Below are 27,086 nucleotides of genomic sequence, written 5' to 3' on the forward strand. Positions count from 1 at the left end.
TTTTTATAACTTTTTTTTTTTTGCTGGTACCTTAGGGCAGATTTCAGTATGACTTAGAAGCCTTGCTGAGTTTCCTCTGAAAATCCCCATCCCCCTTCTGACAGCTCCATGCCTATCTGGCTCCACTGGCAGCAGTAGCAGTTGTGCCTGCCAGTGATCGTGCAGGATCCCTCAGAACCCAGCAGCTAATGATCTAGAGGCAGTGCAGCACTTCACCAGTGTCAGGAAAAATGCACTTTGTCAGGCATTGTTTTTTGCTTTGCAGCAGTGCAGAGAAGAGAGAGGAGCAGTGGCTGGGCAAGGTGTAGGTTTTCAGGTGGAAGAGTAGGAGTTTAATCTGGGTTTGAGTGGTTATCTCCATTTTTGATCCAAGAGGAGCAGATCAGACAGAACATGGGACATGGTTTGTTTGATCAGATCCTGTTTATTGGGCAGTAGAAGGGTGAGTGGGTGTTTGTGGTGTTCTTTGACTGGATCCCTTTATTCAAAGGGACAAAATGCAGCTATGTACATCTGCTGCTCTTCTGATACTTTTCAGTAAATAAGAGCAACTTCTGAGAACCCAACCCGGCTCTTAGTAACGTGAGAGGGAAGGGAAGGAAAGGAAATGGGATAGTGTGTGAATATAGCCATGCTGTTTGGGAAGTATCCTTACTTATATCCATTAAATTATGAGCCATGAACAGTGCCTGTCCCTTGACTGTGCAGGGAGAATGAGATCCTTATGTCTGTCCTTTGACATAGGTGTCTAATTTGAGCATAGAACAGATGGTGTGAGCACCCTCCCTCCTCTTTCAAGTGAGGCTTTCAAAAGCAAGGATGTGACTTAGGAACCTGAACTCTCTTGGAAGCATTTAGAACAAGAAGGGCCCAGTTCCCAGCTAGATCTGTAATTTTTTGTGGTTGTTTTGAGGAGCCTGGGCTAGGTGTAGGGTTCCTCTGAAACTACACACAGAGGTGTACATTGGAGTATAGACATGTAATTCAGACAGCACAGTGTCAGTCACAAATGTCTGGAATCATTTTCCATAGGCTGTGATCATCCGCTTAACTGCTTTGCCTAAACCACATTGCAGAAACTATTCACATAAATTGCATCCTGTAATCGAAAGTCCTGGGAAACAGAAATCATTCAGGGTTCCCAAGGAAAACCCTGCAGCAAAAGTCTCTTCCCACGGTGTAAATGTGATTCTCTTTTTGGCCTTCCGTTAAAAAGCAATCTACAAATAAACTCGGAGTGTATGCGTGTGGCTTTTCAATCTTCCGCTTTTTCCTCTAGTGTGGGGAGGAGAAGTGATAAAAGCCTAATAGAGCTGGCAAATTAAATTGTGCAGAGAGGAACTGACTTTAGGCTACACATTTTAGGAAGATAAAATCTTTGTCAGATGAGATTTAGCACAGATGTAAGTACCAACAAGGGATAAAGTTGAGTTTCAGCCTGTGGGTTGGAGATGGGCTTAAGCAGGGTCACACTCATCCTTTTTCTTTTAGAGTTCTCCCCTGTTTTTTCCAGTGGTGGAAGAAGGAAGACCTCACTTCCTTTTTCCTCCCTCCTCAAAAATGGAGAAAACAAAAAGGACAAAAGCATCTTCCCACTGAATCAGTGGGAGAGTGATGAAAACATAATTTTTTTCACCAGAATATTACTTCTTCAGAAGGAGAAAAAAGCATTTGCCAGCAAAAAAGAGAATTGATGAAACCTCACTGCTCTTAATTTTAACATGTGATTAGAACGTGGAAAAGGTGGGGAAGCCTGCCATGTGAACACTATGAACTCCTTGCTGCAGGCAGTGCTACCCTGCCTGCTGTGGGGGCAAATTCCCCTCCAGAGCCTCACCTTGCCTCAGCTAAAGGCAGTGACATCTCCTCCAGTCACTGGGCTCCAGTGTGGTGCTGAAGGAGCTGTGTTGCCTCAGCGTCTTGTTTCTATGGTTATCTGGGTTATCAGCTTCAGCAGCTTCCCGGGGGCACTGATAAAAAGGGGAGGAAGCCTGGTAAGAGCTGTTCCCTGAGTCCCAGGGGAGAGATGAGCATTCTTGGAATTGTTGTATGGTCAGTTCCATGGTGTGAGTATTTTTAAGTAGATCTAGGAACTGGTTTTCTGCAGAAAGTCGCTGACTGTTACTTATTTTGACATTCAAATGACAAAGTGGGGGTGGTTTATTTTGGGAAGGGATTTTGAGAGGACTGGGCAAGGATTTAAAAGAATTAATCTTTTTCATGGAAGAGGGCTAAAATTAGGTTTCCGTGCTTACACTGACAAGTCTAAACTGAGCTGGTTTTTAAAAAATGCTCAGCGCTCATGAGAAACTGTTGAAATTCCTGAGCGTGTTGGGTTCATCTGTCATGTCTCAAACTTTAGGCTGCCTTCCCCATGGGATGCAGAGATGGCTGCAACCCAAATCAGTGCAGCCCAGAATGCTCAGGTCTGGTCTGCGTGTCTCAGTGTGTTAATGGATGGCACTGAGGCGTGGATGTAGACATGAAATAACTTTCCAGCTTTCTCATGGTCCCACCTTCTCTCTTCCCTACTGCTGCCCTCACACAGTGCATGAGAAGTACAGGCCAGGTGTACACACATGGTTTGGAAGTGGCGGTGAGGTGGAGATTCAGCTGGGAAAGCTGATGGCCGTTCTGTTTTTCCCCTCCAGAGCTCGATGCCCCCACCAACCTGAGGTTCCTCAACACCACGGAGCACTCGGTGCTGGTGCTGTGGACACGGCCCCGTGCTGTGATCACAGGGTACAAGCTGACAGCAGGGCCCACCAGGGGAGGGCAGCCCCGCACCTACAACGTGGGACCCTCTGCCACCAAGTACCTCCTGAGGAACCTGCAGCCTGGCACCGAGTACACCGTGTACCTCGTGGCGGTTAAAGGCGACTTGCAAAGCAACAGGGAGACCGGAGTCTTCACCACTTGTGAGTGAGACACACACACCACATGCTCCTCTTCCTTTATAACCTTGCCCTTCTTCAGAGCTTGTGCTGAAAGTGCCTATTGTGAATTGATTTATGGAAGCAACCTTTTGAAGTAGCATTCCAGCAGAACAGCTTGGGAAATACTCCTTGTTGTTCTTTCTGAGCTAGTTGGCAGGGAAAAGAGTTATTTGCATCAAAATCTTCCCGTAAAATACATTTCAGCTTTCCTGATGATTAAAAACTAGAGGGAAAACTTTCACTTTCTGCTTAACTGGATGTCAGAGAAATTTAATTTTATCTGATCTTCCTAATTGTTTGGTTTTGGCATGACGAATCAAGGAAAGCATACAACTCTCTTAAAATGGGCAAGGAATAATTAGTCTGTCATTTATATAAAGCTGAAAGCAGTCATTTCTCAAGCCCAGCCATACCATCTAAGGCAGCTCAACTGCGTTGCCCAAACTGACACAAACATTTCATTCTATCTTTTTATTTTATTTTTTTGCATTTCAGTCATCTGTATTTGGGATGCTGGCTTGGAAGAAATACTAAGCAAATTTTGGAAGGAAAGGGATTTCTGTAAGAACCCACACATACTTCTAGAAAGAACAAATAGATTCAGTGTTTAAATAGTGATGAAACCATCATATACACTAGCAAAACTCAAAGTCACCCAAGCCCAGAACCACATCCTCTTTTGAAAAGAGAATGTGGTTTCTTTTAGAACAATGTGAAACTAAAATAAGGGCTCAAACTTTTAATCAGAGTAACATTGTTGACATTGGCAAGGTGCTTTTTGCTGACAGTCTTATCTATAAATACTCCTCAGTTAGAATATGATCTGGTATCTTAGATTTAATATTGCCTTCAATATCTGGCTTGTCTGAAAGAAACCAGTCCAGTTTAAGACTATAGAATTGATTAACCAAGCCTCTTCATTAATAACAAGGCCATTTCAGATTAAACTCAGTGGCATTATTTAGGCTGATTCTGGCATGCAGAAAGGCTTTGGCTTCTGTGTGATGCTTCTGACAGATACCAGTGAAACCACAGATGCCTCAGACTGACTTTGAGCTCCTTTCTGCTGATTTCTCAAGATGTTGGTGAGGGATGACATGGTCCTTGCTGGGACAGCTGGATGACAGACAGGGGTGTAATATTCTGCTGACTGGAAGGCATATGGTGGGCGAATCAAAAAAATAGCTGAGCTTTGAGGAACACTTTAGATATCATGCCAAAAACCAGGATTCCCCAAATTCTTGGGGCTGGATGCATAGAGGATCATGCATCCAGTTGAGTATTTTTGTTTTCCTCAAGAACAAAAGCTCTGGCTATGATTAGACCACTTGCATACTGTGTCTGTCAAGCCCAGCAGCAGACAAAAATCATCTGTCAGATCCTTCCCAAATCACTGGATTTTCAAAAATGATCTAGTTCAGCACACATTTCATACCTCTGGCTGTTTGTACTGCTGTAGGTCAGGTTTTCAAACTGTTTGGAGCCATCACAGCAGGTAGACTTCAACTCTTGTCAATTCACTTCACAGATCAGCCTGCTGGCTCTGTTCCTCCTTTTAACACAGAAGTGACTGAGACCTCTATTGTCATCACCTGGACACCTGCCCCAAGGATTGGTTTCAAGGTAGGAGGAACTAAGTCCCATGCTGGTTTTTCCTCTTACTTCACTGTGGTGGGGAGGGCAGATTAAAGGCATTTCCTGTGGACTGCAGTGAAGATGGCAGCACAAAGGGGAGAGGTGCAAAGGGCCTGCTGCTTACAGGGAGTGGGTCTAGATGACAGAGGTCAGTGCAGTCATGGGGCTTCAGGTCAAGCGGGACATGTAAACCTCAAGTTACAGGATTAACAGCTGGAGTTCAGCACAAGGGCCCATAGTGCTGCTGTTGGATGATCAGTCAGGATGCTGACAGCTTGTGACTGAAAAGCAAACCTCGCTCCCCTGCAGCTGGGAGTGCGCCCAAGCCAGGGCGGAGAGGCTCCTCGGGAGGTGATCTCGGACTCCGGCAGCATCGTGATCTCTGGGCTGACCCCTGGCGTGGAGTACACCTACAGCCTCACAGTGCTGATGGATGGCCAGGAGAGAGAGAGCCCCATCGTCAGGAGAGTCACTACACGTATGACACTTGCTTTTCCACCATATTCCTCCTTCTGCTCCCCACATCAATGGCTGCCTTCTGGGACGCAGTTCTGGTCTTTTCTCCCTGTTGTGGTCTGGTTTTTCTTCTTGATACATAGGTGACAGTAGCACTGTCTTGTGCAGTGCAGAGTCACAGCTTCAGGAGAGTGTTTTTAGCTAATTCCAGAGGATGAGGATATCGTGGGGAGAGGGGTGCTGAGGCAGCCAGCATGATTCTCAGTGCCAGCAGTGACCTGTTTGTCTGAACACTTGCAGCACTGGCTCCGCCAACCGGCCTGCGCCTGAGGTCCAATCCTGACACTGGCATCCTGATAGTCTCGTGGGAGAGAAGCACATCTCCAGGTAACCATGTGAACTCACACTGTGCTCAAACCTGCTCTTGTAGCAGAATGCTAACACTTGTTCTGTGGTGCCTTGCAGTTTGGTGAGAAACTTGCTGTTGTGTAATTTAAGGAAAAATGTACATGTTTCTAGATACATTTAAGGATGTAATTCACAGTTAACTTGCCGTAGGACTCTTAATGATTTACAGTCCATGTAAATGCTATTTTGGAACATGAATGTTGGAATATTTCAGCTGTTTTAAGGATTTGAAGGGTTTCTTCAGGTATCTCCAGTGGTTGAAAAATAGTCCAAGGCAAGGAAAGCAAAATGCACCATAAAGACTTCTGGAAGTGACAAATGAGCTTGTGCAATTGAAAGTGAGCATGGAAGTTCTGAAAGTGTTCAGGACGAACTCCTCTCCCACAATAGCTGATGGGAGCTGCACAATTGACTCTTGTTAAGAGGTGGATTGAAAGTTTTTGAAAACCCATGTCTGTTGGTAGCTGAATCTTTCCCTGACAGAGTCCTGAGAAAAGTTCCTCTCAAAAGTCCTGAGACTTTCAGTTTGGTGAGGTCTCAAAGGGAACTGAAATGCTGTGAGGGTGGCACGGCTAGCTCCTGGGAAGCTCATTTTGGAGTGCTTGACAAAGCAACCTCTCACCTGCTGGGTTCAGGGTGACAAAATCACTTGTGAAATGTCATGTGTTTGCTTCAGGTGTTGCACTGAGGCCTCTGATATGAATGGATACAGCAGGAGATTCCTGACACTGGCCTCCCTGTATTTCAGGCATCAGCGGGTACCGCGTGACCACGGCTCCCACCGACGGGCAGCAGGGCTCTACCCTGGAGGAGGTGGTGGGTGCAGATCAGACCACCTGCACCTTTGAGAACCTCAACCCCGGCGTGGAGTACAACGTCAGTGTCTACTCTGTCAAGGACGACCAGGAGAGTGTCCCCATCTCGGAAACCATCACCCCAGGTAACGAAAGGATGAGCAGCACTTTCAGCTGCTCAAGGTCAAATGGCTGAGCCCAAGAGCTCTACATTGCAGAACTTCTGTTAGTCTGGTGGTGGGAGGGCTTAGACTTCACATTTAGTCTCAAGAAGCAGAATAGCCATGTTCCAACATGGGAGAGAACTTGTAACACCTGTGTACTTCTCTGCACGGGCAGCCTATGTTGTGTGTCACAGGGTGGTGGTAAACACATGGATCTGCTCCATCAGTACACTGAGCTGGGCAGCTGCAGGGATTTAACTTAGCACTGAAGTGCCCCAGCATCTGGAGCACAGCTGGTGGGAACAGGAAGTAGGTGAACAAACGTATGAGTGGGAAGTGAGCACAGGAGAAATTCTGGCAGCAGTAGTGGCAGAAGATCACTTGAGCACAGTGGAGAGGAAAGCCAAGATGGAAAGGTCCATCACTGTAGCACTAGAGACACAGAGTGATGTGTGCCACCTCACATGACGTCTGTGGGGACTGCAGAAACTGCCTTTGTAGCCACAGTAGCAAAATTAATGTGCATTTCCCTAAATGGTTGCATTTAGTTTTCCTTTGCGAGGGCTTCGTTTGTTTTTGTTTCTGCTCTGAGATGATGCCAGCTACTGTGTTTGCTTGCTCTTGTAACACTGCTTTAAAATTTCTGTGCTTCACTGAAGTGCTGTGTGCTCCCTGGGGTGAACTAATACTGTGATGCTGCATAGTTATGCAGTAATAGCTTTAGCCCTTCACCATCTTCTGGTGGGGGAAAGCTAAGAATGTATGTGTCTGGCTTTTACAACTCTTTAAAGGTGATATGGTACATGCATTCCATGTGGATAAACAGTTATTTTACAGAAAACTGGCTTTTATTTTGCACCTATTCTGTAAAATAAGTGTTTTCCTAGAAGGACATTAAAATAGAATATAACCACTATTATTAAAGCAATATTTCTGTCCATAATTCCTTTTCAAACTAACTTGTAATGAACAGAATGGATACAGAGTCCTGCATCTTTCTCACTTACTGATGTCTGATCCTGAGTGAGGAAGAGCATCCATTAGTTCCCACTGATTTCAGGATCACCCTGATAGAAGTTACACAGCCAAATCTTGTGGCTTAAACCAATACCAGTTTATTGACTTGAGCAACTGAAGGTTTGGCCATTGTCAATTAAAGATGCCTCTAAAATTACCCACTCCCTGCCCAGTTCTGCTGGTCATAACATGCAGGAAATGAGCACCTTTGCTAATGGAGTATCAATTGGGAAAACAGTCACAGCTGTGCTTATTTTCCCTACAGAAATTTAGGCAGCATCTAAAAGGTCATTAAAGAGCATCCTTATTCAGTGGCTAAAATTTGAGATTTTGAACAATTTTAGCCACATATGTCAGGCTCTTGGCCACATCATGTGCTGGGCATAACCTCTGAATTTGGGGATGTTGTCACTCTGATTGAATTAATATCATCTAAAGGTCATTTTTAACCATTTACCCTGTTTCCAAGGAAGTGCTTTATTACTTACTGTTCCGTATCGTCCGGTTTTAGCACATATATTGCAGCAGTTAGTTGGTAAGTAGAACTTGAGGAATTCTGGGCCAGATCCTCAAGCCATTGCAGGGATTTGAGGCTTTCTTCCAAGTGCAGTGTAAATAGTTCAGACAGTGGATGATCTGCCCTGGAGCTTTGTGAAGGTTCTCACCAGCTGAGGGTCTGATTTAGTCCCTTCAAATGAGCTGATATTTTTGTGATCCCTGTGATAAAAGTTAGATTCATCGTTTGAACAAAACAAGAATTTTAGAGGGTTGATCAACTATTATTTCAGAGTTGTTTTATTTACACTTCAGTAAACTTTGCTCTCTTGTAATTTACCTGTAAAAAGAAAAAAGGACTGTGTTTCTTCTGCTTCTGTTTTTGTCAGGAAATGATGGGTCTTTGTGGCTTATCATTGCTGAAAGTAAATTTGTTGCAAGTTAAGTGCCTCTTGTAGGGCTCTTTGAAAATTGTATGTCTAAAGAGGATCGGGGTTTCAGCTTCTGAGGGGATCGGGGTTTCAGCTTCTGCCTGCCCAGGGGAGCAGCTGGAGACTGCACTGAAGGGTAAATATAAGAAAACAAAACTGGAAAAAGGCAAAAACACAACAAGAAAACCCCACCAAAATCCTCCCTTTTCCCCCAAACCCCAAGAGAAATTCTGCATATCACCGCAATTGCTTCCAAAGTTCTGTCGGTGTTAATAGTGATGAACACTGCTTTTTTCTCCCTTGTCTTTCTTTTGCCTCCGTGTGTCTCTGCCTCTCCCATTTGCTCTTTAACTCATTAGAGGTGCCTCAGCTCACTGACCTAAGCTTTGTTGACATAACTGACTCGAGCATCGGCCTGAGGTGGACCCCGTTAAATGCCTCCACCATTATTGGGTACCGCATCACAGTAGTTGCGGCAGGAGAGAGTGTCCCTATATTTGAAGATTTTGTGGACTCCTCAGTAGGATACTACACAGTGACAGGCTTGGAGCCGGGCATTGATTACGACATCAGTGTAATCACACTCATTAATGGCGGAGAGAGCGCCCCTACCACTCTGACACAGCAAACGGGTGAATTTTGAAAACTTCTGTGTTTTGTGGGCGGTGTCACTGGCTGTCACTGGCTGTCGGGGTGCCGGGGCTTTGTCAAAGAGGAATTGAGCCGCTCGCTGCGGGGAGGCCAGACAGACCCAGCTCGCTGCTTTCCCCGGATGGCAGCTGGGGATGGATGTGCACTGCTCGCTTTCGGATTGGAGGCATGTTAATGCCATGAATGGCTGCAGACTTGCCAGGCTCATTCACCTTCTGCTAGTCAGATTTCCAGGATCCAGTTGGAATGAAGAGCCTGAAACACGAGCTGTGTGTTCGCCAGACTTTAAAACTGTGATTCCCCAAATTAGGGGTGCTAAAAGGCGGAGTAGATCAGCAGACACCCTCCAGCCTTGACAGCTGTTTGAGCTTCCAGCAGCCCGTGTCCGTGGTGGCCCCACTCTTTCCACAATGCCCCAAAGGATGCAGATGGACACCACTCCCTGAGTACATGCCAGTGACAGCCATGCCACACCGTCAAGGGTCTCTATAGTGCATGAGCTGAAGGCGAGCTGGAAACTGGTTCTTGCATGAAATCTTGTTGTGTTTGAAAGTCCTGAGGCTGTAAATCCTTCGACACGAGTAGAAGTAGAGTCATAGGAAATTAGTGATATACCCTCTCCTCTCCTGTGTGTGCATGTATGGATTCTAGATGAGATTACTTTTCCATCTGTAAGCTGCTGTATGGCAACTTTAAACCTCTCTTGGCACCACATCTGTAATACAAAATCCAGCTGCTAGAAGCACATTACTGAAACTTGCTACCTTGTTTTTAAATTAGCCCCGTGGGGTACATTTAACATATCAGGAATTGCCAAGAGGTTAAAGCAGCCTGACAGTAGTGCAGACACATTTTTCTCTTGACTGTAGTAGAACCAAATGTAGTTTAGAAGTCTGTTTGCATGAGTCTGATGCCGTAGTCTGTTGTGCATGAGATACTTTCTCTGGTGATTGGTTCCCTGAACAGACATCTTGATCGATATGAATCTGAGAACTGAGGTAGATTTGTTCTTTGCTGTGTAGCTGTGCCTCCTCCCACCGATCTGCGCTTCACCAATGTGGGGCCTGACACCATGAGGGTGACTTGGACTGCCCCGACTTCCATCGTGCTGAGCGGTTTCCTGGTGCGCTACTCCCCTGCCAAGAAGGAGGAGGATGTTGCAGAGGTGACAGTCTCACCCTCAGACCGCATGGTCATCTTAACAAGTGAGTGGGTTACCTACATAAGTCAAGCATAAGAGGCCCTTCATCATAAAATCATAGGATTGATTACTAAGAGAAAAGAATTCCAAGGTCACTGAGTTGAACCATCAACCCAGCTCACCACCAAGCCATGTCCCCAAGTGCCAATCCACACACCTCCTGAACATTTCTAGGGATGGTGACTCCACACCTGACCAACCTTTCAGTGAAGGAAATTTTCCTGATATCCAACCTTGACCTCCCCTAGTGCAACTTGAGGTCTTTTCTTGTCCCATCACTTGTTACCTGGAGAAGAGACTGACCCCCAACCTTCCTACAGCCTCCTTTCAAGTAGTTGTAGAGGGTGAGAAGGTCCACCTGACACAAAATGAGGCAAAATAAAAATTGTTTAAATGTGGCTGGCCAAGATCTCAGCTGATCTAAGCTGATGTTGCAAGTAGCCTCATACAAACTCACACTAAGTGTGGTTTGACCTCTAGCTTTACCCAAGTTAAAGCCAAACCACAAGCAAGTTTTTTCCTATCAATCCAAGGACAGTGGTGAATCAGGCTATGAGGCAACTGCATTGATTTGCAGCCTGGTTAGGTATTAACAGTAAATACGTGTTATTCACCTGGTTTGCCAGTAATGTCAAGGACTTCCAGTGCAGAGGTTCAGGGAGAGGATCAGAATATGCAAAAGGTCATTGCTCCTTTGACTTTGTATGCTCAGACCAGAAAACCCATACTGTTTGGAGCCTTACAGGACATGGCAACAAAATGTGGGCATTTTCCAAGAGCTGACATTAATTTTTGGGGCAAAAGCTGTGTAGTATTTATAGTTGGGGTTTTTTCCTCACTATCCTAGAATCAGGTTGGTTAAGGGAGGGACAATACCTGCTTTCAGAATAAAAAACTAAATCTGGAGCTTGTCTGACTTAGAATAGCTGTGTTGGAAATCCTTGGGCCTATTTCAGTTTATATCAGCTAAAGCTGTGGCCTAGTGCATAACTAAACTAGTAGATAACTAGAAGGGACCCTGTAAAAAAGGTAATTGCTTCTAGTCAATCTCCACAAACTAAGGGAGCACTGACATAGGATATCATGCTCCTTCAGGCTAAAGCACTGCAGGGAACCATTATGCCACAAAAATAACTGATTTAAACTTTTGGTTGTCCTGGAGGCTCAGATCTTCCATCAAGCAAAACCTGATTGTCTGCTAAGAAATGCAGTTAAAATTGTGTAGGTTGATTCACTTCTTGCTGTTAGCAAAGAAGTACATCCAAATTCCTGTTCTTCAACTCCACAGACCTGCTCCCTGGTACTGAATATCTGGTGAAAGTCTACAGTGTTTCCGAGCAGCGCGAGAGTGCGCCTTTGTATGGAATCCAGAAAACAGGTACTTGGATGCACATGTGGTTAATGCCATCCTTTAAGAATTCATTAATGGGACTTCATTGCTTTTTTCCTGTGATGACACCAAGCAGTTTGGTTGAGGTCAGTCCTGTGTCTCTTGAAACACCCAGGTCTCGATTCCCCCACTGGCCTCGACTTCTCAGATATAACCGCAAACTCCTTCACCGTGCACTGGATTGCTCCTCGTGCCACCATCACGGGCTACAGGATCCGCTACCAGCCGGAGCAGGGCGGGGCCCGGCCCAAGGAGGAACGTGTGCCTCCCTCAAGGAACTCCATCACCCTCACCAACCTGCTGCCAGGCACCGAGTACGTGGTCAGCATCATCGCCATCAATGGCAGGGAGGAGAGCCTGCCCTTGGTTGGCCAGCAAACAACAGGTGAGCCTTGAGGGAATGCGGGATTTGGAGTGTCCTCTAGCAAGGCAGTTGCTGTAAAACCACATCTCCCCTGCCAGCTTCACTCGTGAGGAAATGCCTGTGTACTGAGGTAGGGCCTGATTTAGAGAAAGGTGGTAGGACCCATGCTACTTTCAGATGTTTCTAGGGCCAGCAGAACTATTTTCATTAAATCCAGTGCAATGCCATATGGTTTTTAACCAGATCCATCTCTTTGGAGAGGAGTGTGCACTGAGCCAGAGGACAGACAGATGAGTAGCGGAGGTATAAGTGGAGTATGTAGCTGATGTACAATTGTGTTGAAACTGTCTTCTCAATTCTGTTTTTCTAGTGTCTGATGTTCCAAGGGACCTGGAAGTCACTCCTACCAGCCCAACCAGCCTCAGGATTTCCTGGGATGCTCCTGCAGTGACAGTCAGATACTACCGGATCACTTATGGTGAAACAGGTGAGGGCAGGCTGTGACAGCCAGTCACAGACCAGAAACTCTATTCTGACACCATTAGAAAGCAAGTAGCAAAGGCACCTTGGACTGTAGCAGACATATAGGCACCTTTTTTAAAGAAGAGCAAATCCTATTTTGTCTACCCAAAGGGAAAGAACATCTGGAGTATTCCAGTAATTTTAGAGGTGGTTCTGTGTACATATTTCATTCTTGGAACGGTCAAAACAACTTTGACCCAACAACAGGGTTCTGTCTTCACTTGGTGTTGATACAGGACTGTCCTGGTTCTTGTAGTGATTTTAAATGCATGCTTTACAGATCCATTACATTTCTCTTTTTTAACCTACTTTTCCTAGGTGGAAGCAGCCCCGTACAGGAGTTCACGGTGCCTGGCACTGTGTCTACTGCCACCATTACTGGCATCAAACCTGGTGTTGAATACACCATCACTGTGTATGCTGTAACTGGCCGTGGAGACAGCCCTGCCAGCAGCAAGCCAGTCACTGTCACCTACAGAACAGGTGAGACCTCATTAAATCAAACAACAACAACAAAAAAAAATCCCCCTACAGCTTTGTGTTGGCTTTTCCACATAAATGTGTATCACTGATCCCTGGTTTCTTTTAGAAGCCATGGGCCATAGGGCCATGAGTTTCAGTGGAGCTGTGTATCTTGGTGGCCCAGCATGATAAGTGATGGGGCACAGAAGGGGATTGTGGATGTGGTGGAGGGGAAACCCTGTGCAGTCCAGATGGGGATAAAAGCAGTGCCTGACTGCTCATTGCAGAGTGGAAATCCTTTTGGGCTCTCCTATTGTGGGGTCACTGCTATCTTAACTCTAGTGCATCACTGTCAGATTATGTGATCCTGAGGAGACCTAACTTTCTAACTCCAAGACTGTTGTCTCCCTCCTGATTTGGATATAGCTTAATCCTACTGCTGTAGCTGCAGATAAAGGCATTTAGTAGCCTTTAAACAACAAAAATCCTCAGCTAATATTGCTATGAGATCAGTCACCCACACATCATGGTTAAGGCTTTTTTGCTCTGGGCTAGCATGAGGCACAGATAAATAGCAACATGCGTTTTCTCTTCCAAGCAGTGCAGAATAAAATTCGGCCAGGACACAACAGTGGAGGGAGGGTTTCCTGTACCAACATACTCAGAAAAATTATTTTTATTGCCCAGAAATAGACACACCATCCCAGCTGCAAGTCACCGATGTCCAGGACAACAGTATCAGCATCAGATGGCTCCCTTCAACATCCCCAGTCACAGGGTATCGAGTGACTGCTGTCCCCAAGAAGGGACACGTGCCCACAAAAATTAAAAATGTCCCTGCAGGTAAGAGTCATGTCATCCTTCCACTGGATCTGTAAAGAATGCAGGATGTGACCACTCAAATCTTGCTGCTGCTTGTACCTTTTCTTGCCATCCTGATGACTTTCCATTGTGTCTCATGCAGGAGAAGCTAGGGCAGATTTTTGCCCCAAAAGTTTTGTATTTCTTTGACACCACTGTATTGCAAAGGTTTATTCTTGGCAGCCTCAGTGTGCCTGAAAAGCACCTGCATTTCAAAGAAATACCATTGGTTTTCTAGCATCCAGCAAAACTTGCTCTGAAATCCTTCTGGAGGTCACATAATGTGACCCTTGCTCATAGCATGGACTCAGTCACATACACCACAGGTGCGTAGTGTAGTACCTGTGGAACCTGCTGTGTCAGCTCTCAGGAGCACTGCATTTTGTGGGATCAGCAGAGCACTTGGGGATGCTTGTGATGCAGCTGAGTTGATGGTCAGTCTTTACCCTGGAAAATGATGAAAGCTGCTCTCCCTGTGCTTTGTTTTACCCACTGTGCTAACCTGCCCTTTCAGCTGTGCAGCCTTGGGGCAGGTACAAATTGCAGTTGTGCACTGCCAGAGAACGATGGTGCAATTTAAAGGCAAATGTAATTTGTCAGTCCCACCTTGTTTTAATTACACTTATTCATGGTATGGCTTAGACAGGCCATTCAATCAAGGCTGTTTTGAGGCCAGCTCTCTGCAGCTTTGTGCTGTTCTTTCTGACTGATGGTGTTCTTTCCTGCCAGATCAAACTCAAGTCACTATTGAAGGTCTGCAGCCCACAGTGGAGTACACGGTCAGTGTCTTTGCTCAGAATCAGAACGGAGAGAGCCAGCCCTTGGTTGATACAGCTGTCACCAGTACGTATTTCACTTCATGGGAACAAACACGTGTTTTCTCTTGATGTCTGAACCTACTATCACGTTCCCAGGGAAAGCAAAAACCAGGGTCCTGGTCTCCAGGAGAGAGTGAGGTGGTTTGCCCTGTGAGAAGTACCACGCACCTAAACTGCAGATGCTGGCACAAATGCAGTCCCTCTCCTCAAACACTGCCAAAATGCAATTTCCTGCCTCCTCAAAATGCTGCGCTTCTCATTTTCTTTCACTAAAGCCACAAAGTCTTTCGGGGTTTTGTTTGCCATCAGCCAATCAGTGGATAAAATGTGCCAAGATCTCCTTTGTGTGGAGCTAGATGGCAAAGGTGATTCCAGTTAAGGAACTGGACTGGGATTGGGAGCACTTGCCCTCTGTGAGGGAGTAAAGGAAACTACATGGATTATACCAAGAATTTGGGATGAAGCACTGCAAAAGAAAGAACAATTCCAGGTTTGAGGTGCCCTGTACAAAGCAGCAGTCTGCTCAGGACACAGGAGGGACCTTGTAACTCAGGGATATCTCTGAGGTAAAGTGCCTTTTGAGGGACACCTCTGGGGTAGGGATTTGTGTGATTGTTACTCTGCTCAAGCTTGTATTCAAAACCACGACTCAGCCCCAAACACTATAGACAACAGGAGCTTCTCCAGACCTTTGCAGAGATGGGTGAAGTCCACATTCAAACCAGCAAATTCCTTGACAAAAAATCACCTTTGCCAACTAGAAAATGTAGAAAATTGAGGACTAATACAAAATGGCAAATGAAAAATTGGAAACCTTACAGAAAAGTAGGATTTTGATCCAATATAAAAATGACATGCTACATCCTCCCATTTTGTGTAACAGATGTGTGTATTTCTGTGGTAGCCACTCAGACTTCTGAGGAGCAAGGCTCGCTTCCCCTGCTGTCCTGCACTGAGCTCCCACCTTGCCAGGAAAATCCCATGAATTGGTTTAATTGGGAGGAGTGCGTATCACCCAGCTGCACCTGTGGACATTCCCTGTGCACTCAATACAAAGCTGAAGTGTTTCTAACTGATTTTACAATATAATGTGCTGAGTAATTTTGCTTTCTTGATGAGTGTGTTAATTGGGTATTAATTTATGAAAGAAAATAGCGGGATGGATTCTCCTTGGACTGGCACTTTGCACAGCAGCTCACAGTGATGAACAGCAGGTGCTGTGAACCGAAACTTACAGAGTCAGGTGGGTTCTCTGGCTGCTTTTAGCACTAGTGACCATTTACGTGGGAGAAATGGGTCTTAAAATTCCCATTGCTTTTTTTTCTCTTGTCCACTTTTAAAGTAGCTTCATGCTACTAGAGTTGTGTGAAAAGGGTTTTTGGTGCCAAGTGGACTCAAGAATAGGTAAGAATTGGTGTCCTGGCTGCTTTGAAGGTGGCAGCGCAGGTCTTTTTGGCTTCCACAAGGCAAAGATTGCCTTCCTGCTGCCTGGCACCAGCAAACTCAGCCTTAGGGATGTGAGCATGTGTGCAAGGTGCAGCACAGAGGAGAATCCAGTGCCCTCTTGCCACGCCAAACCAAAAACTGCTTTGCATGTAATCGAAATGCTTTTTATTTTCCTCACCCACAACCTGCTTTTTATCACTTAACCTCTTACCGTTAATTTGCCTAACAGACATTGACCGCCCTAAAGGACTAACATTCACTGAGGTGGATGTTGATTCCATCAAAATTGCTTGGGAAAGCCCGCAGGGGCAAGTCACCAGGTACAGGGTGACCTACTCAAGCCCTGAGGATGGAATCCATGAGCTATTGCCGGCCCCAGGTGGCGAAGAAGACACTGCTGAGCTGCATGGCCTCAGGCCAGGTTCTGAGTACACTATCAGTATCGTTGCCATATACGATGACATGGAGAGCCTGCCCCTCACTGGGACCCAGTCCACAGGTACAGCTCCCACCACCCCAGCAGGCCATGGCAGCAGCGGCTTCTGCCCCGAGGGGTAAAGTGTGCTTCCATGTGCAACTGGTGCTTCGTGCCGGGACAGCCCCAGGGGCAGCCCAGGGGATGGGATTGCTCCTGAGGGGTGGCTTAGCTGGGGCCATAGAGCTGCTTGCCAGCAGAGTCAGCCTGCACACACATCAGGGAAGGCAGGAAAGAGAGCGGGATTGAAGGAGCAGATCCTAGAGAAAAGAGGGAGGGGTGTCCTGTCCCTGGTCACGGAGCCTGATCCGTGGTGAGCGCTCTCACAGTGCTCTTGTCTTGCCTTTAGGTTATGGGAGAGCTGAAAGCACAGGTAGTGACCAACAACAGAGATGAGGGCAGATTTCATCCCCTGGGGGCTTTGCTGTTGGATGGAGCCAAATGTCAGCAGGAAGGGCTGGGAGATTGCTGAACCCTCAGGTCTCACACAGCCTGCAGATCCCTCACTGGCACTGCTCTAGGGACCACAGCCCACTGCATGCCCGTACCCTGCACCCTCATCACCTCCATGAGAACAGGAGGGTCCCTTCTGTGCCAGGCTGATCCAGCTATAATTCCATGCATTGAAAATTCCTTGATGAAAAAGGAAAATTACTGCAAGGAATTAGCTTAACATTGCTTCCAGCAATATGGAATCCATTGCAAGCTTCCAGCATTACCAGATGTGACTTTATTACAAAGACAGGTAGCACCTGTGTAATAAAGGTCTCCCATTCATTTGTGGCTGAAAAGCTGGCACTTTAATTCCAGGGGAATTAAATGGAATGAATTCAGTGGGTCCTAGTGTACAGATTTACTGTGCTAAACTGAAGCAAAGTGATGTAATGATGGAACATCTGGCTGACTGCCTGCCAGAAATGCCAATATAGTACTTTTTCAAACCCACCCTCTGTGATTTACCTTTTGTGGGCTGTTCAAAGGTGGATTTGAAGTAATTCTAGACTTTCCATTGACTCTCATGGGCTTTAGATTGAGCTCTGAGCAAAGCCAGAAGGAAGAATTATCCTGTATTTCCACCTTGTAAAACTGGAAGGCTTTGACAGCAATGTGCCATAGTGGGCACTGTGGTAAGGTATATCTTTGTTCTGTTTACAGCCCCAGGCTTAGCAACAGTAAGGCAAGAAAATATTTCAATGGACACTCCTTTTTTTTAGGCAAACATTTGTTTGTAAGGATATTGGATGTGTTAGCTCGTGAACAGGCTCTGGTGTGATGAGCCTCATGGCCACCACAGCTCTGCTTTTCCATTGCCTTGCTCGCTGTGTAAGTGGCTGTAAAATGCTTCCCCTCTCCATTTGCAGTATTTTTATATCTTCTCTGCAATTCCTGAGCCTGCTTCCTACTTACTTTTGTAAATCATCCGTTGTATTTTAGAAATGAACAGACAGGGACAAGTGGAGCAGGACTAAACCGTGAGCTGTGTGATGAAAAGCAGAGACTGGTAGAACAATTAAAATAGACTGGCCTACTAGAGATTGAAGCACCTTCCTAAGCCTTTACCTTATATTATAGCAAATGTCATTACTCACTTAACTTCAGGGTTGAAGCATTGATATCTCCTTATTTCTGCTGGAAAGAGTTACTGTAGATTTGAGAATCTCCTCCTGAATGCCATGTCCCTTCCCACAGTGCTTTATGCCTGTGTTTGCACAAGGCACTCCACTTTCCTGGCCTAAACCTGTCTCCTGTTCAGGAGAGAATATTGTCTTATCCAAGACTGTCTTTTCTTAAACTCACCACATGCTAATCTGGATTTTTGCAGCAATTCCACCTCCAACAAACCTGAAGTTTACTCAGGTAACTCCCACCAGTCTCACCATCAACTGGAATGCACCAAATGTTCGCCTCACTGGTTACAGAGTCAGAGTGAACCCCAAAGAAAAGACTGGTCCTATGAAAGAAATCAACCTTTCTCCAGACAGCACATCTGCAGTCGTGTCTGGCTTGATGGTAACTTTTTTCTTTGTATTGTGGGAAGGAGATGTTGGAAGCAATTTCAGATTCCTGGGTCAGGAACTTCAGTTGGAGTAGATCATTACAGCTCCTGAGGATCTGGCTCTGAAGCTGATGGCAAGTCAGACTGCAGCTACTCAGTACTGTAGTTTTTTTAAAAGCCAAGTAATTGGCCAGCTGAATCTGCATTCTACCCCCTTCCTCATCTAGTACAGAGTGGATGCCTAATCAAATGCAAATTATCAGGTTCACAATCAAAAGTAACCCAGCAAAATGCTTTTACTCATCTTTCACAAAAGAGGTCAGATAAAGTGATGCAATGTGGAGATTTCAAGCTGTGATATGGGCGCTCTGGCAGTCTATTGCCTATTTTTAAGACATCTGCAAAATATAAGTTAAAAATGCAAGTCTTTTGTGAGTAGGCTTAAATTTGCTATATAGCCATCTTCTCCACTGGAAACATTTCAGGAGTTCCTGAACTGGAGAAGGCTGAAAATCACTGCTTTTATGGTTCCTGCAATCTTAAAAAGATACTGATCTGTTTTTAAGGAGTTTTATGAATCATTTTCAGAAATGAGCCTTTAAAAACATTCTAATCTAAGTGGACCCATGGTCTGATGCAGCCAAGGACAAAAACCCCCATGCTGTTACTTCCACAATTCTCTTTTATTCATATTATTTTATTCCTTATCATAGCAAATGGCATCCATTAACTGGGAAAAATAGAAGGGAAATTAGAGTTTTTCTGAAGAATCAGCTTTGAAGCACAGTTTCTAAAATGAGGGGTGATAAATAAGCTTCTTCCAGGATTTCTTGTGCTCCTGAGTGTGCCCTGCTTGTCAGGGTCCATGTCTGCTCTTTTATTACAGCTGGAAATAATTAGAATTATCCCATCAGTCCTTCCCTGACTTATTTTAAGGCTTCCTATTTCAGTAAGTGGTGACTGAGAAACGTGGCTCCACCAAACACTGACTGAGGAGTATTTCCCCCTGTGCCTTCTCGTAATGTGGTGTAACTCTGTCCATTCTAGGTAGCAACCAAGTATGAAGTGAGTGTGTATGCCCTGAAGGACTCCCTGACCAGCAGACCCGCCCAGGGGGTGGTCACCACCCTTGAAAGTAAGTGGTGGCCCTCCCCAAATGACCACTTAGTGCTGTGTGGGTGCAGTGGCTGGGAGCCTGCTCCATGTCCAAAGTGGGGCTCTATCCAAAGCTCCATCCCAGGCTTCACCAACACTTGGCTGATGATTCCCAGTCCCCACTGTACTGACAGGACCCCTTTTCCTTGTGGTGCAGATGTGAGTCCCCCTCGCAGGCCCCGGGTGACAGATGTCACGGAGACAACCATCACCATTACCTGGAGAACCAAGACTGAGACCATCACTGGCTTCCTTGTGGAAGCCATTCCTGCGGGTGGCCAGAACCCCATTCAGAGGACCATCAGCCCTGAACTCAGGAGTTACACTATCACTGGTAAGTGAGGGCTTCTGCAGCTGCAGGGTCATAGCAGAAAGTACACTGGGTTCTTGTTTTGGGACTCAATATCCTTGATGAGAAATACCGTAGGAACAAAAGGTGGGAAAAAACATCTGAGGTATCAAGACTAGGCTCCAAGAAGAGATTATTGAAAGACATTCTGATGGCCATCTTAGGTGGCTTCCTCTCCTTAGCTAACATCTGTGTTTCAACTTCATTTTAGGCTTGCAGCCTGGCACTGACTACAAGATCTACCTGTACACTCTGAATGAGAATGCACGCAGCTCCCCAGTGGTACTGGATGCCTCCACTGGTAATGATCTTGTCTGACCTTTCTGCTCTTCTGAGTAATCACATATGGTAGTTAGGAGTTGTCTATATCTGATCACATTTAATATTTCCTGTGACTTAGAGCAATAGGTTTTACTCCCAAGTTTGAGAAAGGTGTCAAGCATGTGTAGCTCAGGTGAAGCTGGTCTTTTCTGCATTTGACCTGTTTTCTTTTGTTTCCACCCAGCTATCGATGCTCCTTCTAACCTGCGCTTCCTTACAACCACAAGCAACTCCCTGCTGGCCACCTGGCAGCCTCCCCGAGCCAAAATCACTGGCTACATCATCAGATATGAGAAACCTGGCTCACCAGTCAAGGAGATCCTGCCTCGCCCCCGGCCTGGCACCACCGAGGCTACCATTACTGGTGACTGTCTTGTCTGGGAGCTCTTCACCTGAAACTCTTGAATTGAAAGAGAGAGGGAGGGGGAAGGCCTAATTATAAAATGTGTTGATGATTAGCTAATAGACAGAGAAAGTTGTGTTCCTTTATTGTAGTTTCCAGTACTAGAGAGTGGTCCTAGAAGCACACCTGTCCTATAAACACATTCCAATGCACTGGTCAGAGCAACCACCGCATTTGAACAGTTCAGTGTTTGCTTCCACTGTCACCACAGCTGTTGTCCTTTCAAGGAAAAAAGCCCATGATTCTGGCACCCCACCAGTCACACGTGGTTAAGATCCCTTAAGTCTGAGTCTGCGATCCCAGCTGACGTGATCAGATTGCAGACTTGCTCTGAGGAGCAGGAGGCTGAGCTCTCTGCACTCTCCTGAAAACCTCAGATCTGAAATACACATACCCAATACTGTAGCCATACTCACCTCTCACTCTGCCTTAGATCTCACACATAATCACAAAAGAAAAGCAACTCGTAAGTCTAAAATTGTTTTATGTCCTCCCTCCCTGCCTAGGTTTGGAACCTGGCACTGAATACATCATCTACATCATTGCTGTGAAGAACAGTCAAAAGAGTGAACCACTGGTTGGCAGAAAAAGGACAGGTAAAACAAAGCTCTGGATTGTTCTGTGCCAACAGGAGATGTCTTCCAGTTGGGGAATACAGTTGGGGAGACATTGAAGGACACTTGTGGAGGACTGAAATAATGTTTTTTAAAATATCCTGTTCACACCACTCAGCCACACCTTTTCTTTGAGTCAAATAGGCTTTGTAAGGAGATTTTCCTTTCTAAGGATGCAGGAGGTACACTTCTAAATTGATATTAATCACACTTACCTGTGTTTGAACACTAGGAACAGAACAGTGTGCTTGGTGCTGGATTCTTGCTTGGGTACCTAATTGATAATTAAATCAGGGTTAACATTACTGTCTAACACTTGATGGCATCAAATGCAGAATCCATTCAATTTGTTCCTGTTGCATTTCTCTTACTTTGCAACTTTCACAGTACAAGATTGAGATACCTATAGCAAGCAAAATACCAGCTGGGCATGCAAATGCAATCAAGGAGCAAGTTTCTTCCTGCTCACCAGTGATTCCTCTTAAAATGATAATCTGCAGCTATCTCTTGTAATCACTTCTTCTCAATTTGAGCAGTGGTGGTGGCATCTTTGTGTTGCAGTGTTTGGAAGTGTTGCTCAGCTGTATGAAAATTTTATACTAACACACTTCTTATGCCTATGTGTGAAAGAGAGAGATAGAAATTACCTTTACAATCACAACAAGGTCATAAAAAGTGTGTTATGTCTTGGGATAATTGCTAATATTTGATGCTTGGAGTGGGGTAATACAGCTGTTTCATTTGCCATTGTTCCTTTGCCATGCTTTGCTTGATGGCCTCTAACCTTTCTTTGGCCAGATGAGCTTCCCACGCTGATTAGCAGACCACACCCCAACCAGCCCGACATCCTGGACGTGCCTTCCATTGATGAGGGGACCCCTTACCTCACGAACAATAGGTATGACAATGGCAACGGTATCCAACTTCCAGGCTCCTCTGGGCACCCTCAGACAGTAGGACACCAGGGGCAGCAAGTCTTCTTCGAGGAGCACGGGTACAGGCGGCCTGGACCCACCACAGCCACTCCCCTCAGGCCGGGATCCAGGCGGCCGCTGCCCAGCGTGGATGAAGCCATCGAGATCCCAGGATACCAGGTGCCCATCGTCGTGGAGCCCTCGTACCCGCACTCCCGTGGGCCCCGGCGCAACGACACCACAGGGCAAGAAGCCCTTTCTCAGACCACCATCTCCTGGAGGCCGCTGCTGGAGAGCTCTGAGTACATCATCTCCTGCCAGCCCGTCAGCCAGGACGAGGACACTCTGCAGGTAATGGGGCCGTCTCAGCAGAGGGACAGTGTAGCCTCACCTGGGGCAGCCCCCAGTCCCTCTGCTGTGCTAAGGAAGTGGCAGGAATCAGCCTAAAGAGTGTGTTTAACACATAGCTGAGACCAGGATGGATAACAGCCTCCCTCCTCTCCTTTATGGAAAAGACTACTGGATGAAACTGCAGAACCAGAACGCTTTGAAATGCTGTTAGCAGTGACACTTCACCAGGGCAGGGGACAGTAAGCTGAGTGGGAGTTTCAAAGATTGAGGTGCTGCTTGTCCAAGCTAAAATACTCCTCCTATGTTTCCTGTGGTTTCCCTGAAATGGCAGAACTAACCCTCATGATCCATAGTGCAGAGTGGCCAAGTTTAACTTGGTATTGTTTGAAGTTCTCAGAGTATCTAAGGGGAGTGGTCTGGCTCCATCATGGTACAGAGCATGGGTGTCATCCTGAACACCTTGTCTTTCCTATGAGAGCAGTAACATCTAAAGGGTATTCCCTCCTCCCTTTCTGGTGACCTGGCATTGTCTCTTGTTGCAGTTCAGGGTTCCTGGCACTTCCTCCAGTGCCACACTCAAGGGCCTTACAAGAGGGGCCACCTACAACATCATAGTGGAAGCCCTGAAGGATCACCGGAGGCAGAAGGTGCTGGAGGAGGTGGTCACAGTTGGCAACACTGGTAAGGAACAGTCTTAGGGAGTCTGGCTGAATCTGTGCAGCCCCTGCCTCATTCCCTGTACTCAAGGTAACCTACCTGGTACCCAAGCTTCACAATGGTTCAGAAAGGAAACTTCTCCTGACAAGGACAGTTCGTAGCAGGACCCTGGGACAAGGGATTCGTGAGGTCCTCTGGTTTTGGATAACTGACACACACTGATGGTGGGATGAGAGCTATCCTGAGCTGCTGTGTAAGCACAGAGAATGTGCTTTGAGGCTCCAGGCACACCCCAAGGCCCCAAGAGAGATCTGGTACTTGCTGTGCTTAAAGGGAGTCAGAGTCACTGGTGCCTCGTATCTGTCATAGACGGGACCATCAGCTCTTACCCTGATCATCAGACACTGAACTCGTGGTTGTGAAGCCACCCACCTGCCAGCCAAGGCACACACCCAAGGTGTCAAATCACTCTGCCCAACAACAGGGTCTGCTCTCCTTCTCCCAGCCCCCTGCCATGAGATAGAACCTGCAACACCCCAAAAAAGGGCACATCATGAAGCTACCAACCCCCTGCTGTTCTCTCAGCATCTTACAGCAAATTTTCTCCTAAAAACAGGCAGAGTCAGATTGTTGCTCACCAGCAGCAAATGCAAAAACTCACACTTGCTTGAAACTTGGCAAATCAAAACGAAAATAGCCTTCATGTCAGTTTTTTTTATCATTCAACTGCTTGGACACATGCAGATGGAAAATAAATCACAGGGAGCTGGGTTGCTGACAGAACCATCAAGTATATGCCCATGGGGTAGTTCCATTCCTGCCAGGATATTGCAAGAAGAAGAAAGTGTGTATTCACTGAAAATCATTCTGTCTTTCAGCAGTTCCCATGCTGTGTGTGATGCCTGTTTCTTCTCTTTTCGTTCCAGTGTCTGAAGGACTAAACCAGCCAGCTGACGACACCTGCTTTGATACTTACACTGGCTCCTTCTATTCCATTGGCGAGGAATGGGAGCGCTTATCTGAAACTGGCTTTAAGCTCTGGTGCCAGTGTTTAGGCTTTGGCAGTGGCCATTTCAGATGTGACTCTTCTAGTGAGTAGCTTGCTGTTAACCATCCCCATCCCCACTCTCCCCCAGCACCAGTGCCATGTTTGACAGAACCAGCCTCATCCAAACATGATGCAAATGAAGGCAGGATCTGAAGTCGTTAAACCAAAGCAGTGTTTTGCATCATGAGAAGGGATGGAAAACTTTGGTTACCTCTGAGCTGTGCAGCTAATCTAGAATTGCCATCAGCAGCAATCAATATTGTATTGATAAGTGATGTTTTTACCTTGCCAGACATGTCTGGGTAATATGGGCAAGTGTGGATTTCAGTGGGTATTAGAGCCAGTGCTGGTATTACAATAAATCTGGCTTGCATTGCAGGCAGCCTTTGCAAAGCAGCTTGCAAAACCAGTTTTCTAATTTTCTAACACTTCTGCCCAGGGCATTAAGTTTTATTCTTTGCAGAACTGTGGTTTACATGGAATAATATCCGACTTGATGTAAGGGAATGGAAGAAAAGTCTGTGATTGAGCAGTTTAACACAACACATACCCAACTAATTAAAATTAGGCTTTTAAATTGTGGGATAAGCTCAGCAAAGAGATTATTTCTGCAATTTCCATAGACTCAGAGGAGTCTATGCAAAGACACTTAATTTTACAGGAAAAGACACTTATTTTACAGGATTAATATTTATATTTCATTATTTGATACACATGGCTTACCCATTGTGTCTTGCAAGATTGTGGTGAAGTTTATACTGGGTATTTGTCCAAAGAAAGAGCATTTAAAATATTTTTCTCTACTCTCCTGCCCCACATCTATTAAATTCCTTTTCATTTCTTTTCTTCTCCTATGAACCAAACCTCCTCTCCCCATTCTTTGTCACATCCTACTTTTTTCCCAACAGCCTCTACACATTTCCCAGTGCTGGAACAGCCTTCAGCAGTTAAAAACTGCAGGAGCTGAACCCATTTCCTCCTTGGGACTTAGATGAGCTGAAAAGATTCTTTCTCCTGCCCTTCCTGAGACAATGCCAAGCTATTTTCCTCCTGCTGCATGTGGTATAACTACTGATTCTTGTTCCTCTGCCTTCTCCAGAGTGGTGCCATGACAATGGAGTTAACTACAAGATTGGGGAGAAGTGGGACAGGCAAGGGGAGAATGGCCAGATGATGAGCTGCACCTGCCTTGGGAATGGAAAAGGAGAATTCAAGTGTGAACCTCGTAAGTCTCTTTCTGCTGGTTAGTCTGGGCTCCCATTCAGGAAATCTCAGCATCTCAACTCTGTCCTGCCAGGGGGACAAGCAAAGTACCAGTTTATCAGTGCATCTGATTCAGGCTGAACTGTGACAGCTTCAGTCTGTTCTCACAAGAGCTGAAGGCATAAATCTCACATTCCTGAGCTTGAAAAGAAGGAAAACCTTTTGTTAGCTCAGGTCACAGCACACTGAGCACTTGTCTTCCTCTGGCCCTGGAGCTGCACACCAGGGACATGTCACTGCACTCAGACGGGTGGATTACTCCAGCTGCACTTTCCTGCAGGGCCTGTCACCTCAAGCTCCTCTGGCCTTCCCTCTGTGACTTAAACTTCATTGCTCTTGTCAGGAAAATACCCTCCTGTTGTAGGTTTGAGCTGTGAACATGTCTGATGTTCCCCTGCCAGTCAGGGAGCCTCTGGTCAGACAAGGGGAGCATGCCTGCGCAGGGGCTCCCCTTCTGATCACCAGGCTGCTTTGAGCATATTTAAAGCCAAGCCCAGGCCCTGCAGCTGAGCTCTGTCTGTTCCTCCACAGATGAGACCACGTGCTATGACGATGGGAAGATGTACCACGTTGGGGAGCAGTGGCAGAAGGAGTACTTTGGGGCCATCTGCTCCTGCACTTGTTACGGAGGACAGCAGGTGAGCAGGAGGGATGTGTTACGTTGGACACAGGGAGTGGACAGGGGTGGCTGTGCTGGGCTGCACTTCAAAGACTGCTGGGTTTCAGGTCATGGAAAGGGCCCACAGAAGACGAGAGCTGAAGTACTTGCATTGGTGCCTGTGTGGTGTAACACAGGAGCAGCCTTAGTGGTGGTGGTGGCTCTGTAGCCCCACGTATGAATGTTCATGAATTAATGGCTTGAAGATGAAGGAGGGTAGATTTACATGGGATATTAGGAAGGAATTATTCCCTGTGGGGGTGGTGAGGCCCTGGCACAGGTTGCCCAGAGAAGCTGTGGCTGTCCCATCCCTGGAAGTGTCCAAGGCAAGGTTGGATGGGGCTTGGAGCAACCTGGGACAGTGGAAGGTGTCCCTGCCCATGGCAGGGGAGTGGAATGGGATGGGCTTTAGGATCCCTTCCAACCCAAACCAGTGTGGGATTCCGTGAGCCCTGGCAGCTCCTTGGCAGTGGCACCGACGTGCCCGTTCTGTCCCCACAGGGCTGGCGCTGTGACAACTGCCGCAGGCCCAGCGTGGAGGTGGCCCCCGAAGGCTCTGCTGGCCACACCTACACACAGTTCACACAGAGGTACCACCAGGCCACCAACACCGTGAGTAGAACTTTCCTTGTCTTCCCTGTCCTGGTGTGATTCTGGCACGGGCGGCGGGGTCTCTGTAGGGCTCGAGGGCGAGAGCAGCATGTGGGTTCGTGCTCCCCCAGCAGTGCATGATGGCCCCCAGTGCACACACACACTGCTTGAGCTCACCCCACACACACAGTGCCTCAGTCCCAGCAGGGCCTCATTGCATGCTCCGAGGCCGTAGTGCAT

General features: G+C 46.5%; 1 protein-coding gene across 7 annotated transcripts in view; it reads left to right on the forward strand.

Moving 5' to 3' along the window:
* Nucleotides 1-27,086, forward strand: part of FN1 (fibronectin 1) — a 51,996-nt gene that overhangs the window by 23,192 nt on the left and 1,718 nt on the right. For 2 of the 7 annotated variants that reach the window (XM_042035433.1, XM_042035432.1), the window contains exons 20-45: nt 2,652-2,918; nt 4,465-4,559; nt 4,881-5,049; nt 5,328-5,414; nt 6,184-6,375; nt 8,696-8,968; nt 10,010-10,192; nt 11,477-11,566; nt 11,694-11,963; nt 12,313-12,429; nt 12,783-12,947; nt 13,614-13,769; nt 14,517-14,630; nt 16,281-16,550; nt 18,349-18,536; nt 19,570-19,657; nt 19,835-20,011; nt 20,238-20,327; nt 20,532-20,711; nt 21,257-21,346; nt 22,163-22,629; nt 23,172-23,310; nt 24,213-24,377; nt 25,434-25,559; nt 26,129-26,235; nt 26,757-26,867. In XM_042035433.1, coding sequence (XP_041891367.1) covers nt 2,652-2,918; nt 4,465-4,559; nt 4,881-5,049; nt 5,328-5,414; nt 6,184-6,375; nt 8,696-8,968; nt 10,010-10,192; nt 11,477-11,566; nt 11,694-11,963; nt 12,313-12,429; nt 12,783-12,947; nt 13,614-13,769; nt 14,517-14,630; nt 16,281-16,550; nt 18,349-18,536; nt 19,570-19,657; nt 19,835-20,011; nt 20,238-20,327; nt 20,532-20,711; nt 21,257-21,346; nt 22,163-22,629; nt 23,172-23,310; nt 24,213-24,377; nt 25,434-25,559; nt 26,129-26,235; nt 26,757-26,867 — 4,376 coding nt within the window. The remainder of the gene's footprint in view (nt 1-2,651; nt 2,919-4,464; nt 4,560-4,880; nt 5,050-5,327; nt 5,415-6,183; nt 6,376-8,695; nt 8,969-10,009; nt 10,193-11,476; nt 11,567-11,693; nt 11,964-12,312; nt 12,430-12,782; nt 12,948-13,613; nt 13,770-14,516; nt 14,631-16,280; nt 16,551-18,348; nt 18,537-19,569; nt 19,658-19,834; nt 20,012-20,237; nt 20,328-20,531; nt 20,712-21,256; nt 21,347-22,162; nt 22,630-23,171; nt 23,311-24,212; nt 24,378-25,433; nt 25,560-26,128; nt 26,236-26,756; nt 26,868-27,086) is intronic. The other 5 variants (XM_042035435.1, XM_042035434.1, XM_042035436.1 and 2 more) reach the window with 5 other exon arrangements.

This window comes from Corvus kubaryi, unplaced genomic scaffold (assembly GCF_017639235.1).
Source record: "Corvus kubaryi isolate FWS band 111438036 unplaced genomic scaffold, C.kubaryi_AGA036_p1.0 37383, whole genome shotgun sequence".
NCBI classification, from domain to species: domain Eukaryota; kingdom Metazoa; phylum Chordata; class Aves; order Passeriformes; family Corvidae; genus Corvus; species Corvus kubaryi.